This window comes from Synchiropus splendidus, chromosome 6 (genome assembly GCF_027744825.2).
Source record: "Synchiropus splendidus isolate RoL2022-P1 chromosome 6, RoL_Sspl_1.0, whole genome shotgun sequence".
NCBI classification, from domain to species: Eukaryota; Metazoa; Chordata; class Actinopteri; order Syngnathiformes; family Callionymidae; genus Synchiropus; species Synchiropus splendidus.
This window is the reverse complement of record NC_071339.1, coordinates 9,758,088-9,773,412: the sequence shown is the minus strand read 5'-3', so window position 1 is coordinate 9,773,412 and position 15,325 is coordinate 9,758,088. Positions and strand designations below refer to the sequence as shown.

The 15,325-nt window shown below is 43.1% G+C and overlaps 2 protein-coding genes across 4 annotated transcripts in view; one reads left to right on the top strand and one right to left on the bottom strand.

Annotated features, from left to right (window-relative positions):
* spryd3 (SPRY domain containing 3) overlaps positions 1 to 12,665 on the bottom strand; it is a 14,002-nt gene extending 1,337 nt beyond the window's left edge. The window contains exons 1-10 of one of the 3 annotated variants that reach the window (XM_053869181.1): positions 12,545 to 12,665; positions 11,669 to 11,815; positions 11,431 to 11,506; positions 9,503 to 9,627; positions 8,437 to 8,569; positions 8,177 to 8,365; positions 3,312 to 3,461; positions 394 to 451; positions 204 to 323; positions 5 to 132 (exon numbers count right to left, since the gene is read on the bottom strand). In XM_053869181.1, coding sequence (XP_053725156.1) covers positions 5 to 132; positions 204 to 323; positions 394 to 451; positions 3,312 to 3,461; positions 8,177 to 8,365; positions 8,437 to 8,569; positions 9,503 to 9,627; positions 11,431 to 11,506; positions 11,669 to 11,796 — 1,107 coding nt within the window. In that variant the 5' untranslated portion in view covers positions 11,797 to 11,815; positions 12,545 to 12,665. Of the gene's footprint in view, positions 1 to 4; positions 133 to 203; positions 324 to 393; positions 452 to 3,311; positions 3,462 to 8,176; positions 8,366 to 8,436; positions 8,570 to 9,502; positions 9,628 to 11,430; positions 11,507 to 11,668; positions 11,816 to 12,053; positions 12,487 to 12,544 lie in introns of those variants that run through there. The other 2 variants (XM_053869182.1, XM_053869180.1) reach the window with 2 other exon arrangements.
* Positions 12,428 to 15,325, top strand: igfbp6a (insulin-like growth factor binding protein 6a). Its single transcript, XM_053869184.1, has 5 exons — positions 12,428 to 12,690; positions 13,946 to 14,257; positions 14,715 to 14,743; positions 14,809 to 14,928; positions 14,998 to 15,325. Exons 2-5 carry the CDS (start codon positions 13,981 to 13,983, stop codon positions 15,100 to 15,102), a joined length of 531 nt encoding a protein of 176 aa, XP_053725159.1. The 5' UTR covers positions 12,428 to 12,690; positions 13,946 to 13,980; the 3' UTR covers positions 15,103 to 15,325.

Sequence of the window (15,325 nt, the reverse complement as noted above, 5' to 3'; positions counted from 1 at the left end):
TCACCGTGACTTTGGTCGTGTCTATTTCCTCTCCCTCATCCTCCTCGTCTTCATCTTGGTAGTTTGCATACAATTCGTTCTGAACTTGTCGGGGCTTTGGACCCATGTCCAGGTCGACGTCTTCCGGGTCGTCTGGACACACGGGAGGTTAAAGTCTCCGGGTAAGAAGGCCATATTCTGACCTCCTTGGAAACCAAACTCACCTCCAGCGTCCAGACTGTAGTCACGCGGAAACATGATCCCGCACCCCATAATGTCTCCTTCAAAGCAGCGTGGTCCGAAGGCGTCGCCCACGCCGCTGCCTTGAAACAACTTGCCATCGTCTGCAAAAAAGTTTTGCCTTGAGATCCAAGTGGAGAGCAGGGGGGGGCAGAGACTGAGCAACACACTCACCGGCATGGTACGCGATGGAGCCTCTGCTCCAGCCCGGGTGCCTGTTTTTAGGGTAGTCCTGGGAGACGGAAGCGACAGTGAACTCAGCATCAACAGGCTTTATTAAGGCAGCTTCAGTTGGACAATTGACATTCTTTCCTTCAAAACATGATCAAACAAGCTCTGAAAATAATGCAAATTAGATGTTGGACTAACGCCGGTCCCCACAAGTCCAAGCCTCAATTTGAGGATGAAGACTTCAAAATAACCAGGTCATTATAACTGCGTTTCAGTTTGGTTCAGAGTCCTGGTTAAGCTGAGCCACGTGTTCTGGATGGTTAGGTATAAGGTGAGAGGCTGGGGAAAGGGTTATGGCCATGAGAGGTCCCCACAAGCATAGCAGTACCAGTGACTGGCTGATAAATCCCAACACAGATGACTCACTGCAAGCTGCAGCACCTTGGTGTCACACTCGTCCTACAGTGCTCCAACTAACTGATGCGAATTAGTAATAGAATACTTGTAGTTGTGACTCCATCTGAAGATTGTGGACTCAACATCCACATGACGGACACAACAGGGGAACTCACACCATCCAGAGTCAAGGTATATAAGCTGCTACTTTTTTTCTCGCGGTCGGAACTCTGCGACTTATACAACAACTAAGCAGATATGTGTGGATCACATCAAACCAATGAAATCACCGGTGTTTTATTTAACTTAAAGTTAGTGTAAAGAAAAGAGGTGAGGAGTTGATGGTTCAAGTTCAGAACATTGCCCAGTTTGTTTCATGAGTCTGTCTCCATGCTGGACCCCGTTTTCCAAACTAGTTTAGAAGTGATCCCCATGCATCCTTAAGCACCACTGACCTTTCTACGGTGCAGACAGCACCACTGCACCCGCGGTTTATAGACCGACGCCACTTATGTATGAGTAAGATCTATTTTCCTTCTTAAGTTTAGTGGGTGTAGCTAATGTTCCGGTGCGCTCTACAGTCCAGTATTTATGGTAGGCCTGGTTTGGAATGTTGTTCATCCGAAGTCGATATGTCCAAATATCCAAATAAAGCTCCATCAGTTTGGATCCAATTACACCTACTAAAATGAGACACATCCTTTTATTACACTGCTCCTGAGTGGCCTGCTTCTGCTACCCACCAAAGTTTCCTGTGAGAAGATGGATCAAGTTTCACCCAGTGAACCCTAAGAACTCCTGAGGCTCGCTCTCCCCAAGATTGGCAGAATCGCAGATCAAGAGTCTTTGCTTCACTGACAGAGTCTGAGAAAATCTCAGGAGGGACTCGTTTGAAGACTTGAAAATCCAGTTGGATTTCAGTTGGATTTTAGTGCAGGACACCAAGCTCAAACTATGAAATATATCCCTGCCTAAATCATTTTGATGTTGTTGCAGAATTGCGATTCAGACAGCTGCAGTGACCAGCTTATCAGCAGTAGCTCAAGGAAGAGTGAGAAGGTCGAGTGGGACGGCGCCCAGGTCACAGTAACCCAGCGTCGGAGGGGCAGCAGCGAGTCGGCATCAAGAGCAGGATGCCCTGTCATGAACTGTCATGAACCAAGTTGGTTCCTTGTAACGCTGCACGAGCTGTAAGAAAAGCTGCATGGTTAAAAACTGGTGAAGAATCAAGCGCGAGTTAAAGCGAGTGTGAACTTATTGTGGAAGATGAAGGTGTGAATGGAGAAACAGCCTCCATGGAAAACCAGACGTGGGGGTAAAATGAGACAATATTTATTCTGCTGATAGCTTTTCCTCTTCAGGCCATCCGTCACTTCAACTGGAAACAGTGAGCCAGCACACGATGGAGGAATAAGGAGGCGTGAGCCACAGGAAGGACGTGGTGACTTTAGTCAACACTATGAAATGGTGTTTGTGATAGAGCAGGCACCGACACCAGCACCCACATATTTAGAAGGGAAAATACTGGGTTACCATGACATGGACATAACATCATTCAATAGAATTTGTTTCCATCTCCAACCATAAAATTCTAATCAGTGGGTGAAACGCCGGCGCCATCTTGTGACCTCACTGGAGCTACAAAACACCAGTGTACTCTGCACCGAAGCGGTGGAAGTAGCAGCAATATCAGCCAATAATGAGGGATTTGTCAACAGTTTTTCAAGAGCAGGTTCATGTAAACCAAGGACTTGTTTTGATTCCAACCACATCAGTGTGGAAGCGAGGACTCGGACTATTGTGAGAGGATGAAGTGTCTGAACGGATCAGAGACGGATGGCAACACTGAACACTAATGTAGGAGGAATATACAACTCTCCTCAGAAGGGTCAGCAGTACCAGACAGGGTCATGTGTTTGGGTCAACAGTGGGAGTGACAGTGGGAAGTATTGGCACCTCCTCACTCATGTTTTTGACAGCTTCTCTGCTGTTTTGACAGGTCGCTATCATGACTTGCCGTGTGTTTACATTGGAAAACCCTGGGCATTTGAACTTGGTTTCAAATCTTTCTTCAAACTTTCAGGGCAAAACAATCCTGCAAAGCAGCCAATCACAGACGGTTGCCACTTGTCCCTCATTCTTTAAACTTGCTTCACCCGTTTCTTATGACGCTCTCCATCTTCTGGTTAGAAGAACAGCTTCCCTGCTCACCGGCTCCATTGGAGCATCCAGCTGTCATGCAACGCTTCGCCATTTCTCCTCTGATCCTGAGGCTGAAGAGCTTTTTGACCTGCAGTTTAATGCAGGCGCCGACAGGATCCACCTCCAGCGACCTCATAAAAGGCTTGGTTCCGGTTCTTATCACTCTGAATTTGATTCACTTAGAACTAGATTGACACTTATTTGCATTGCCATTTAGCAGAACCACCTTTGTAGAAGTTATATGATCATTTCAGACGGCATATTTATATCCATTGTTAAAGCGTGGTGACACCAAGACGACTTATAAAGCAGGGGAATCTTACCCGGCGTGCCAGCCCCAGAGCAATGTAGCACTTCTCTCCAGCGTCTGTGATCTCCAGCTCATAGTAGTGGAAGCGAGTGTTGAGGGGTCGGACAGCCTGAGCCAGACCTACGTCCTCTATGCCCTTCCCTTTCCCAATGTACTCCAGCAACTGAGGGGAAAGACACAAGGCTACATCATGGAACTGAACATGCACTCGTGTATTCATATAGCCGCTTTCTTCCACAAGCTTATTGTCCATTCATGTATATATATAGACAGTATATTAAATTGAGATTTAGCTTCACGCCATGATGTTGCTTGTCTACGTCATTTGTGAAGCATTATTGATGTAGTGTGCAACAAACAGGAGATTTTTATTTCATCGTGCTCAAAGATAACTCTGACAAATGAAACGCTCAACACGAAATGACTGCGGGTTTACTGAACAGGAGACTATTTGTTTTACTTGCTGTCCCCGTAATAGTGTACAAATACCTATCAACAAATGAACAAGTTATACTAGTTAATGCTTACAGCCTTCTACATATTCATAATATGTGCAACATAATCATGAATAATGACATGGAAAACATGGATATGGATGAAGTGTCTGTGTACATTTTATCATGAGTTTTACAGCTCTTTTGAAAGGTTGTGAAATCCTGAAGTTTAAATATCAGCGGGGACTTCTACCTTCAATGGTTTGGAAAACCAAGGGCTCCAACAAGAAGAGCATGTTTTATTCACAGATCAGCCTAATAGGGACGTAAGATGAGGAGATGAAAAATAGGTCGCACGGCGCTCTGTGAAACTGGGACAGAACTGTCACCTGAGTGAGAACAGGCGGCATCAACAGCGAATCTCAACTCTCTGCGTATGAACGAGGGACATCAGAGTGGTCACTGCACGGAAAATGGCGCGTCAATACACCTTACATCACTTGGTCCATAAGTAAATCACCCAGGCTTTACATAAGCTGCACATATAGAGAGGTATTTTCATAACTTTTAATATAGAACACTTTGACAGACCCTGGTGTGATGTAATACGTGCCAGTGGTGGTGTAACTGCACTTCTCCTTTTCTTTTTTAAGCAAAAGACAGACGTAAGGTATCTAGCTCAGGTTTATATCGGGGTCACACACTACCAGACAACAACATAAGTCTGAGCAGAAAGTGTGACGTTTCTGTTTCTATTCCGTTTCTGTTTGGATTTCTTTAATGAAAAACACATCGAAAACCTTCTACGTTCCTGTCCACCTCCACAGTGCGTTCTGTGTCATCCGCTTGTTTCAATGTTTCCACAGTCCATATAGGACTGCATGAAAAAAAAAGGTAGCTATCTAAAGTTGACGGGACAAAAGTGCAGCGCTGGTCCAAGCTTTTCCAGAGTGGTCAACATGCCATCAAAGAGGTTGAATGAAGCCCAGAGACTGGTCAGCAAGGCTCACTGATGCACATCTGGAGCTCAACTATAACACACACACACTATGTCAGTGATTCTTAACCATGGGGCCGGGGCCCATGGTTGGGCCGCTAGCGCCTCCTAGAAGGCTGCTAGAAGTTTTTTTATTGTACACCTAGGGGCCCTGAGAGCTGCGAGACGCTCAGTTTTATTACACATGCTACATATGGTGGCAGTAGTGTGTCACTGAATTGACTTGACAGCTGCAAATCTGTGAGAGTTAACAACTATGGAGAAGTTCTTGAGAAGAAAAAGTGATAAAAAAAATGTGATGTCGTCGCCCCAACAGAAAACACTTCATGAAAAGCACCTGTTGAAGCAGTTTTGAAATGGTGATACTTTTATTTACACTTCACTTATATCTCTTAGAGTTTAAATAAAATACATAATTTTTATTTTAGAATATTTAGACATGGTTTTATTTATGTTATATTTATTTTATTGAGCATTTTATTTATTTATTTATAAGTTTTTTCCAATGTCCTCAACAGTTTGCATCAAGTGTCTTTTTTTTCTTTAGTAAATTTGATGAATATGACTTGGACTTTTGATGACAAATATCTTTGCAATGATCACATGGTTTCATGTCACATGGTTGTTTACGTGTAAGTAGATTAAATATGGTTGTAATGAATCAGTTCTGGGGCCCATTTGTGCTTGGAAAGGTGGTCCCCAAGATCAGAAAAGGTTAAGAACCCTGCACTATGTGAGTACAGGTGACATTTGACCCCAGCACTTGTCCTGTAGAGAGGAAGGCTATGAGGCTAGCAGCTATAACATGACCAAAGAAGACCTGAGAGGAGACGCGTCCCTACAGTTCCCTACAGTGGAGCAGCAACATTAACATCCTTTCTGTTTCACTTCCGAGGTCCGTGACAGATTAAGTCGTGCATCAAGCAGCAGAGCATGGCTTGATGCATCCACGATTAATTTGAGCGGCCTTTCATCCTGAGTAGATTGAGCCGTATTAGTCTAATCACATTAATCAGGGAGCGCAGGTTTTAGGGATCCTGAACACACACTCTCTCAAACGTGCTCTACCTCAACCTGTTCCTTGTCCTGTCATCAGCATTTCCAGAAAAATGGGACGAAAACATGCGCAGAACTATCTGCTAACAACACACAGACAAGCACAGACAGAAACATAACCTCACTTGGCAGAAGGAAAACTATTAGCCATGGAAACATGGTCACACAAAAACTAGATGGAACATAGTGTGGGAAGACCTGAATGGACAACTGAACTCTGGGTATTCATTTAAGTGTATACATCTCCTTAAAGCTTTTATTTCTTGAACATTTAATACACAAGTGAAAGTCACGTTTACAGCGCGAGTGGCATGTCTACATGGTGCCTTCTCCCATGATCTGGAATGCAGCCCCACTGATGCATATTTTGGGTCTGAGATCAGAGTTTCCATTATCTGTTATGGTTGCTGAGCTTACGAGCATCACTTCACAACAACGTGTCCTGAGGAACCATCTTAGCTACTCATTCATGTAGTTGCTAGTGTAAAAAGTAAATCTATGTATGGGTAGTTTAAAGGGAAGTATTTACTGTTCCGCAGTATATTTAACTAACAACTAACTAAAGTCAACTTAAGTGTATGTCAGATTAAGGGATGAGACTATAATGGGTCAGAAACAGAGCCAAAGGTGGTCTTCATATAGGGATGTTTTATGGCCAGTGCTCCCTCTTTTAAACATCAGAGAAAAAAGCATTACATTTAGGGAGACATAACGGTTCAACTCCAATGGCAAAAAGAACAGGGGGGCAGTCAGCAACCATGAGTTCCCTCTAAATGGGGGGGAGAAGGTAGTTTGTTGGCTACCAGTCATCACACATGTTTTTTGGGAAGAGTGAAGTGAACGTATCCAACAAACAATTGTTTCCCAAAAGTGTGCAGAGTAAGTGTCCCCACTCCACTCAGTGCCTCCTCAGCATCTAAAGAAGTCATTTCAGGACTGATCCAAGTTTTCTGAGAATGTATGATGCCAAGTAATCTACCTACATCTGTGATGGGATGACGAATTTTGATGAATCCTAAATAAATAAACTGAAGGCAATATTTTTTCAATTCTGTTTGAGAGTGCTTTAGAAGGTTTTCACATCAACAATAAGAAGCGAAATGGGTCGGTACAAAGAGCAAAGACTAGTGTTTCTTTTTTGAGAATCAGCGATGCAGAGGCTTGAGTATGTGTTTGTGGTACAAATCCCTTATTTAAAGAGAAACTCTTTGGCTTTGTATAAGTTCTATAGAATTCATTATTTATCAAAAATGATCTGTTTCAATAATATATTATGACCTACATATGAGATTCAGAGTAAAGAATGATTTGTTTTTTTGGGAACATATGCATTTAACGTTTGCGTTATTTCTCTAAATACCTAAAATATTCAATGTATTTTTTAAATACCATGACAGAGAACCCTCATTTGAAGTATTTCACTACAATTACGGCATCAAACAGGCAGACTATGTTGAAGTAAAAAAACTAGTTATAATTCAGGTAATTTAGTAAATTCAGTACTTGCCACAACAACTCACCAGCAGTGATAGTGAATAAAGACTTAGCATTAGATACACATGTTTCTTTTTACACTCAAAACACTTGGGTAGTGATGAGGACGCGAGCTTGACTGGGTAACCCAAATAACGCTAACAAAGTCGAATCCTAACTACATTCCCAGTGGGAGTGAGAAAGCCGGCCCCGTCATACGCTGCTTTGTGCAAACACATCACTTTAATGTATTATAATTCAAGTGATTCTCATTTAGCTGGAAATGACACATCGTAAAACTGTCTGCAAGTCTGACAGCACCAAACATTTCACTCACAGCACAAGAAGAATACAAGAAGGGGGTAATTAGATGAGCTTATGACAAGAGGAGAATCATTCCTCTCGCCTCGGGGCATCTTCCACCTGAAGACCATCCATCAACACGTGTTTAAATGTGCATTGGAGTCTGAGTCAAACAGCAACACTGCATACCAACTGTCCTGTGAAGCTGAGGGGCCAATGAAGTGTGCTCTGGATGTCTTCTTCTGGGCATCATAATTCACAAGAGAAGCATTTGCTGAGCATCTTTTTTGCTTCCAGAGATGATCGCTCATTTAAAGAGGGAGAAGAGTGGGTCACATGATGGCCTAGTTGTTTGCGTCATGATGAAGGACACAAGCACCGCTCACGAAACAGAAGTGGAAGTTGAGCGCAGTTAAGATGGTGGCAGAGGGGTGTAAGATGTACTCCTTAATCGGTTTGCCACACACACAGGTGTTTCCACTGTTAATATTTAACATGTTTTACATTAAGGGATGTCGGCCACATTGACACTTTAATAGTTTTTGTACATTGATTATTTTGAACTGCTGCGTCCCATTATTTTATCAGGTCTAGAAGGCCCCACAGTCCACTCACCGTGCCAGTGACTTTAACACCATGCAGACGAGCCCAGTCCTCTTCATGCGTGTCCACGATCATCTGCCCCTCTTCTTCATCCGTGCCCCACTCAGCATTCAGGTCTAGCAGCACCTCTTCTCCCAGAGAGTGCATCCCCACAGCAGGGAAGAGGGCTTCAGGTGAGCCCGGGATCTCAACAGAGCCCACCTGAACACACAGTCATAGCACTTGGTGAGACAAGCAACGCCTACGTGGGTAAACTGTACACAAACACTTACTTCTTTCCCATTTTTGGTAAAAAATACAACTAGCTGTCCGTCATCGGAGTCCAGGGATATTCCGCAACCAATTCTGTCGCCTCTGCAGCATTTTGGACCGAACTGCTGCCCAACAGTGTTTCCGTTATACAGCCTTAACAAGTAAAAGGGGACAGGTTCAGAGGCAAGAAAGTACTGCAGATTAAAAAAAAAAACTATATATTATATCATAGCGATTGACTTTTGGATTTCATTACAGTCCAAGAAACAGGGATGCCCCAGCTCCACCAGCATCATATCGTATCATCGGCTGGTACTTTGCATGGTCAAGGTTTTTACTGAGCTCCTCCCACAACAGAGGACGTTCAGACAGAAAATCAGCCATTAGAAGTGACGTGAATCCAGGAACATGCGATAATAAAACACAATGTGGAGACATTGGACGCCGTTTACTGCAAGAGAGCAACTGGAAAATGATGGCATGGACTGCAGATCGGCGCTGTGTAATACCATAGCCGATCAGAGATCAGCTACTGGAGGATTTATTATCATGATCATAGTGTGTTTTAATTCAAGAAAAAGGCTCATTTGATATGATGATGTGTTCTAGCCCGCGCTAACCCTGGGGTTACATTATGGTGCTGCTCCTTCAGACCATACTGGTGCTTCAACTATTGCCTGTGATCCCTGAACGTAACCCCTGTGATAAATGAGGGGACGATGTAGACGGGTATGCAGTACCAGGACTTTAGATATTCTCTATCAGCATATACATGGGTTGTCTAGGCTAAATTGGAAATGACCATAGTGAAATCTGTGGCACTACTGTCATGCTTCAGGGAGCACGCGCTGAACAACATCATACTTTAAAATGGTTGTTATGGTGTTATTAACTATTGTTATTTTGCTGGGAAAGTACTCGGGAGTAAGTCGGCAAAAAGTGGTGTCGGGACATCCTTACGATGAACTTCATGCAACTATGCACGAGGTAGATAACAGGACATTCCACTGTCTCCGAGGATGATAGTCATCATGTGAGGCATCGTTTTAATAGGTGTCAATGAAAACATCTGTCAGGAACACCTACTTTCCATCATCAGCATGGAAAGCCACGGAATTTGGGAGCCATCCCGGCTGATGATCCAGCTTGTAGTTGTGAGGCACTAAACCAACAGCAATCATCCCTCGCACTCCCGTATCGATGATGGTCACCTTCAAAAACACAAACATTGTTAACCACACAACAGCGTTTCCAACAGAACTGGATTCCTCCCTTCTGTCCCCGAATGCCCCCATCATGTGACTTACACACCAAGGAATTACGCTTCTGGGTTGACGCTGGTTTTCTTTTTCCGAATAACATACAGCCGTCAAGTACGTATTTGTACAACATTACATAATGGGTTAAACCCACACGGCCAGAACTGGCCTGTAATGTTGTTATCACAACTGACATCATCCCTGTAGAGCACTTCACCAACATACGTTTGGCAAATGCAGAGAAAGAGGAAGAGGAAACTTTAGGTTCTTTCCCCTGACATCAACACTGCTTGTCAGGTTTGAGAGGGAGTGTTCCTTTCTGCTGGAGCTTGGCCTTACCCTTGAAAATATTTATCAGCGTTCATAAAAGCAATCGACAGGGTGCATTCAGACTTGGGGACCACCTAATATGAGCGGCTGGAAACAGCTCACAGCCCATCATAAAAGATGAACAGACATGAGGAAATGGTTTCAAACCAAATACCAGATATAATAATTCAGTCATTTCTAAAAAAAAAAACCAGATAATAACATAGCATAAGGGAAATTACTGTTACTGAATAACTGTTCATGTCTTGCGCTAAATGACGTATAAGGACCACATCATACGGTTGCCTCACAGTTTTATTGCAAAATCCAGTAAATGGTATGACCAACCACTTGACACCATTAGATGAAACAAAACTTCCAGAGTGTTTGACAGCACACTGAAAGCAGCTGAGCAATAACCCCATCCACCCCAGTCACACACACTGAACATATCATGTTCACATGACACACGGACGTTGGCCTGAAACCATTGCCCATTCAGCGATGAACCCATCCACACTGCTCTACAGAGGCTGTTCTCAGAGGAAACATAAAATATATTTTTGAACATATCCAAATACAAGAAAGACTAAATAATGATGTCACCAGTGAGTGAGACACCAAATTTTTTAGAATCACATTTGTGTCTCTCCAGACGCAGATTTCAACTATACACGTAAATAAAAACAAAGAGAAATCAAAGAATGAAAAGAACTCACTACATTCACGCCACAGTCACCAGATATATGTCATTATTAAATGCGAAAAGGCCCAGCTGAGTGGGGGTAAATACAAGACAGGAAGAAAAAGTAACACAACAAGTGCTGAATCCAAGAAGTCATTGACCACACTGGTAAATATATAAGAGAAAATGATAGAAGAGAAGAGACTCAAAATACATTTTGAAGCTGAAATAAAATCCAATTCTGACTGAGTCTCGAAATATTTCTGTCTCGATACAAGGAACCAAAAAAAAAAAAAAAAACATTATCATCTGGAGCTGATAGCAGTTTGCAGCAGACTGAAATGATCAGATTGACATGAGAGAACTGGGATTGAGTCACCATGTAAATAAAACATGAAGAAACTAAGACTCACTTCCTGCCTGTTTCGGGTAGTCAGCAGATAAGTGGTCTCACCAATCTCACCAACAGGAGACTTGACATGGTTTTAAGTCTTTGATTAGAAGAAACCCGGAGCGCCCTTATCTATTATCCACTTCCTGGCTGATGACTCAGTAACACTCCAGTTTCAGGTGAAGAAAAATGATTAAAACACACTAGATAACTGAGGATAACAAATGTTTTTCAGGGTTCTCAGGCGCTGAAATTAAAGCAACATCATTTGTTTTTACTTTATAAAAGTGACATAGAGACGCAATAAAGACATTTATTATATTCAATGAAGTGCTAACTTCTAAATACAAAGAAAACAACAGCCACTAACCTCAAAATAACGGTTTCGTTTGGAGAACGGTCTCGCTGCCACAAAACAGCCGACTTCATCGGAGTTTCCATGATACCTACAACAAGAGTGTCATGTGATCAATGTACTGTAGACCCTTGGAACGGTAACAGCAGACATAGTTGTCATTATCATGCATATTACTCCTCAGATACATAAACAATGGCACGTAATGATAAAAATAATGAGAGCTGAAATTCCAAACTTTCATCAGCATTACCTGAGACAGTCTCCATCTCTCAGCATTCTTTTTATCCGATCCCGATACCTTACAGCTCGAACATCACGAATCTCTCGTATACGTCTCCTCCAGTTCAGAAAGCGATAGTGGAGATTGATGTCGTCCATGTTGGAAAATCATTACACTCTGAAAGAGATATAAAAGGAAATGAGCGCTCCACCATCCAAAAACAGATTGGGGCATCAAAGGCCAGATTTCATTGCTTAACAAGTTGCCAAGTATATCCTGAGTGAGTAGTCGTTGACAAATCAGCCGCGGTGAAAGACAGTTGATGCCTGCAGGGAACTGACTCAAGACGCGACAGTTTCCCTTTGTTTTGTCCAGGGCCTCATTAATGGAAGGATTTGTCACGTTCCAGCTTAACCTTAACATGTCCGTACAGCTACTTCTACTTTTCTGGAGGAAGGTTGTGCAATCCCGGTGACTCAGGTAGTTTCCAAGTGATGCTTTTCGAGTTCATCAGGTTCAGTGACGGCCGAACGCCATGAACAACAACAACAGTGTAGAGCGGCCGATTTCCCCGGTGACACCGGTGACTGCGCGAAAACACAGGTGCAGATGACAAAAGCTACAGCAGATAGAACGCCCGTAACGAACAGTCACTTGTCATTGCGTCACAGAACTAGCACCTAGATAGTGGTCGGTAATAAAGGTATTTTAAGCGTAACTTCCGAGGATGTCGTAACTACGAACATTCCCAAACGCAGCGCCGAAGCACTTCCCAGACCGCAGAGAGGACAGTGCTGGTCGGCTAGCTAGTTCAGAGGGACACCTCAACCATGGGCAAAACACACCGTAAACACGACACACGCCCGTTTGACTGTCCTATAACTACAAACGTCGTTTTGTCCTTACTGTGTAATGTGATGTTACGCAAGGTTCGTCGGTGTTTACTCCAAATTTTAAGCGGCGAAGTCTGTCACTTTGCGTTCAACCTGCGCAGCCGGAAGTTCCGCCTCCTCAGCCAATCACATCACAGCAGCAAGTGGAGCGTTTAACCTGTGCGTTGCCGGATCTTTGTGAAGCGCCTTCAGTTCTATTGGTTTTTTTATGCTGTTTATAACCAAAGTAAAATGTGAACGAATCATTATAATTTACATAATTAGACGTGCTTATATGTGAAAACTTGTTTTGAAACATTATATATTACAACCATCTAATATATATCAGAAGTAAATATAGATGGATCAAAAATAATTGTAACATTTTACACCATCTTCAGTTCCTTGTTGGTATCCACATATGTCTGGCATCATTACTGGCAGATACCAGAGGAGTTCCCATTGTAGTTCAGAATTTATGCCAGGTGGAAGATTAATGTTTGTCTCAAGTTGTAAGACGTTATCAGTATTTGGAGATTTGCTCATGAGTCACAACCACAGGAATTTCAGGGTGGCGCTTGCTATCTGAGTCATCCAACTTGAGTGGCACTCCTTTGTCTCTTTCACTGCTCCTCAATTGCATCCCTCTATTCCCCAAAACCTAAGTGTCTTCAACATGAAGAGCACCTTTTGCCTGTTTTTAAAATGTGATGTTAATGTGCAGTGTAGTCAGTGACTTTGCGGTGGAGGTGTGTGGTAGACCTGGATGTCTGTACCTGCCGCAAACCTCAGTGCAAGTCTGCCAACCCTGATACCCATCTGATAAGAAGCAGTTGACTGCAGACTTGAGATCATCTGAGTAGATCAGTTAGATAAAATACTTACATGGCAATGCAAGAAACTGTCACTTCAGTCTTTGCCCTTAAAAAGACTCAAACAATAGGGTAATGATCATTCATTTATCATACTATTTTAGCCACCCGTGAGCTGCCACTCGTGACTGAAGGAATAAGAATAAGAATACAACAACAGTGAGAAAAAAAATCTTATATGGATAAGGATCCATTTGATGTAGGTTACTGAATTTCCTTAATGTTTTTCTGGCATGACATCTCTACTCTTGAGCATGAACGCTAAAATGAATGTTTTCATACTTAATTTGAAGGAAGTTTGGTCAAAAAAAAAGAAGCATGTGGTTCGACTCAGAGAAGTCCAGGCAATTCCTCGTCATTGTGCTCGCTTCTGTGCTTTGAGCATGTGCGTGTGTGCGCCCGTGTGTGTCACTGACTAAAAGGGCGTGCTGCGCTGTCTGGAAATGAGAAGTGAAAACTAATATTCTCCATGCCGTTCCCTCCCTCCACACCTTTCCTCCCTTTGCTCTTTAAAAGTCGCTGGCAGTTGCACTTCATTAACATTCTGTCTGTCCTGCCCTCAGAGTTAGATCAAGTCAATACGCTGGCTGTTCGTGACATGCTGCTGCGTTTGGGCTCCATCTTGCTGCTGCTCCTGCTGGCAAACCTCGGAAAGGCAAAACCTCTAGTGTCTACTAAAGACAAGGATGTAGACTTGGACACATCATTGTTGACTGATGGAGAGCCATGCGGGGTCTACACTCAGACCTGTGCCAGAGGTCTGCGTTGCGTCCCTCCTGAAGATGACCCCAGACCGCTCCGCAGCTTGCTGGATGGCAAAGGATCCTGCAGGAACATCAGCAGCATAGAGTCAACAGCAGCGGTCCTCACTGAAGGTACGGTGCCATTGTGAAGAATTCACTTTTCATTTTGTGTATGTAACAATAGTCACATCAAATCGAAGCATTCATTGATGAGTGGAATGATGCTGGGTTTAATATGGCAACTCCACTGCTTCTCAATCACTTGAAAGAAAATAGCTTCCTAACAGCAGGGCAACTGTGTCGAGTGAAAGGTCCTGGCACGACATGCCTCCCTTCCTTTGAAGTGTCTTAACATAAAAACTTCAAAGCAAAGTGTTGAATCGAGGTCCTCTCTTGTTGAGGTGTCCATCAAGCATTTACATCTGTGTTAGGATAAACTCTTGGAATTCAGCTGTGAAGGGAGAAGTATAAGATTTTGAATCATTACAAAAAAAAAGACTGCCTTGCTTCAGGGCATTTTCTGTTGCTTTGTGCTCTCTTTCATAGTTGGACTTGAAGGCACGATTTAATTCATGTTTTCTTGTCTCAGATTCAGAAACCACCGTGGTGCCAGAAGAGGTAAGGATCTATGCTTTTGTAAGAGAATGATACTCAGTTCTGATCCCTAATGGTTCTCATTACAGGCTCCATGTCGGAAAGCGCTCATGGCGCTTCTCAAAGGATTCGACGGTCAATTATTTAAACCCCATCATGAAGTTTACCTCCCAAACTGTGACAAGCAAGGTTTCTTCAAAAAAAAGCAGGTACGTTGGCAGCGAGGTTTATGATACAGAAGATGTTTCATTCACATCCAAGACTGCGTGTGTGTGCAGTGCTGGTCGTCCCGAGGGAAGCAACGTGGAAAGTGTTGGTGTGTGGACGAGGATGGAACGCCAGTGACCTCACCCAGCAAACATAAAGGAACCTTGGCGTGCTAAGATTTTTTTACATCTACGAACTGCGTAATCATGATGAAGGAACATCACAGAGCCAGAGAGAATGACATCATAAATACTTCTCTGGAAACCTCAACAGCCAGATTTTGACCTCAGCAGCCTCTACTGAACCAACAACGCCATTTTTTTATAAACCTTTTTTTTAGTCTGTTATATTTAAGTATGCAGCATTATTGTCTGACTGGTTTCACATCATAAGAGCCAA

What these genes read in the sequence shown, in the direction of transcription:
- igfbp6a (XM_053869184.1), top strand. Translation starts at nt 13,981, where the DNA reads ATGCTGCTGCGTTTGGGCTCCATCTTGCTGCTGCTCCTGCTGGCAAAC. An exon ending in AGCAGCGGTCCTCACTGAAG is followed by an intron (nt 14,258 to 14,714) that starts GTACGGTGCCAT and finishes TTCTTGTCTCAG; the next exon opens with ATTCAGAAACCACCGTGGTG. An exon ending in GTTTCTTCAAAAAAAAGCAG is followed by an intron (nt 14,929 to 14,997) that starts GTACGTTGGCAG and finishes GTGTGTGTGCAG; the next exon opens with TGCTGGTCGTCCCGAGGGAA.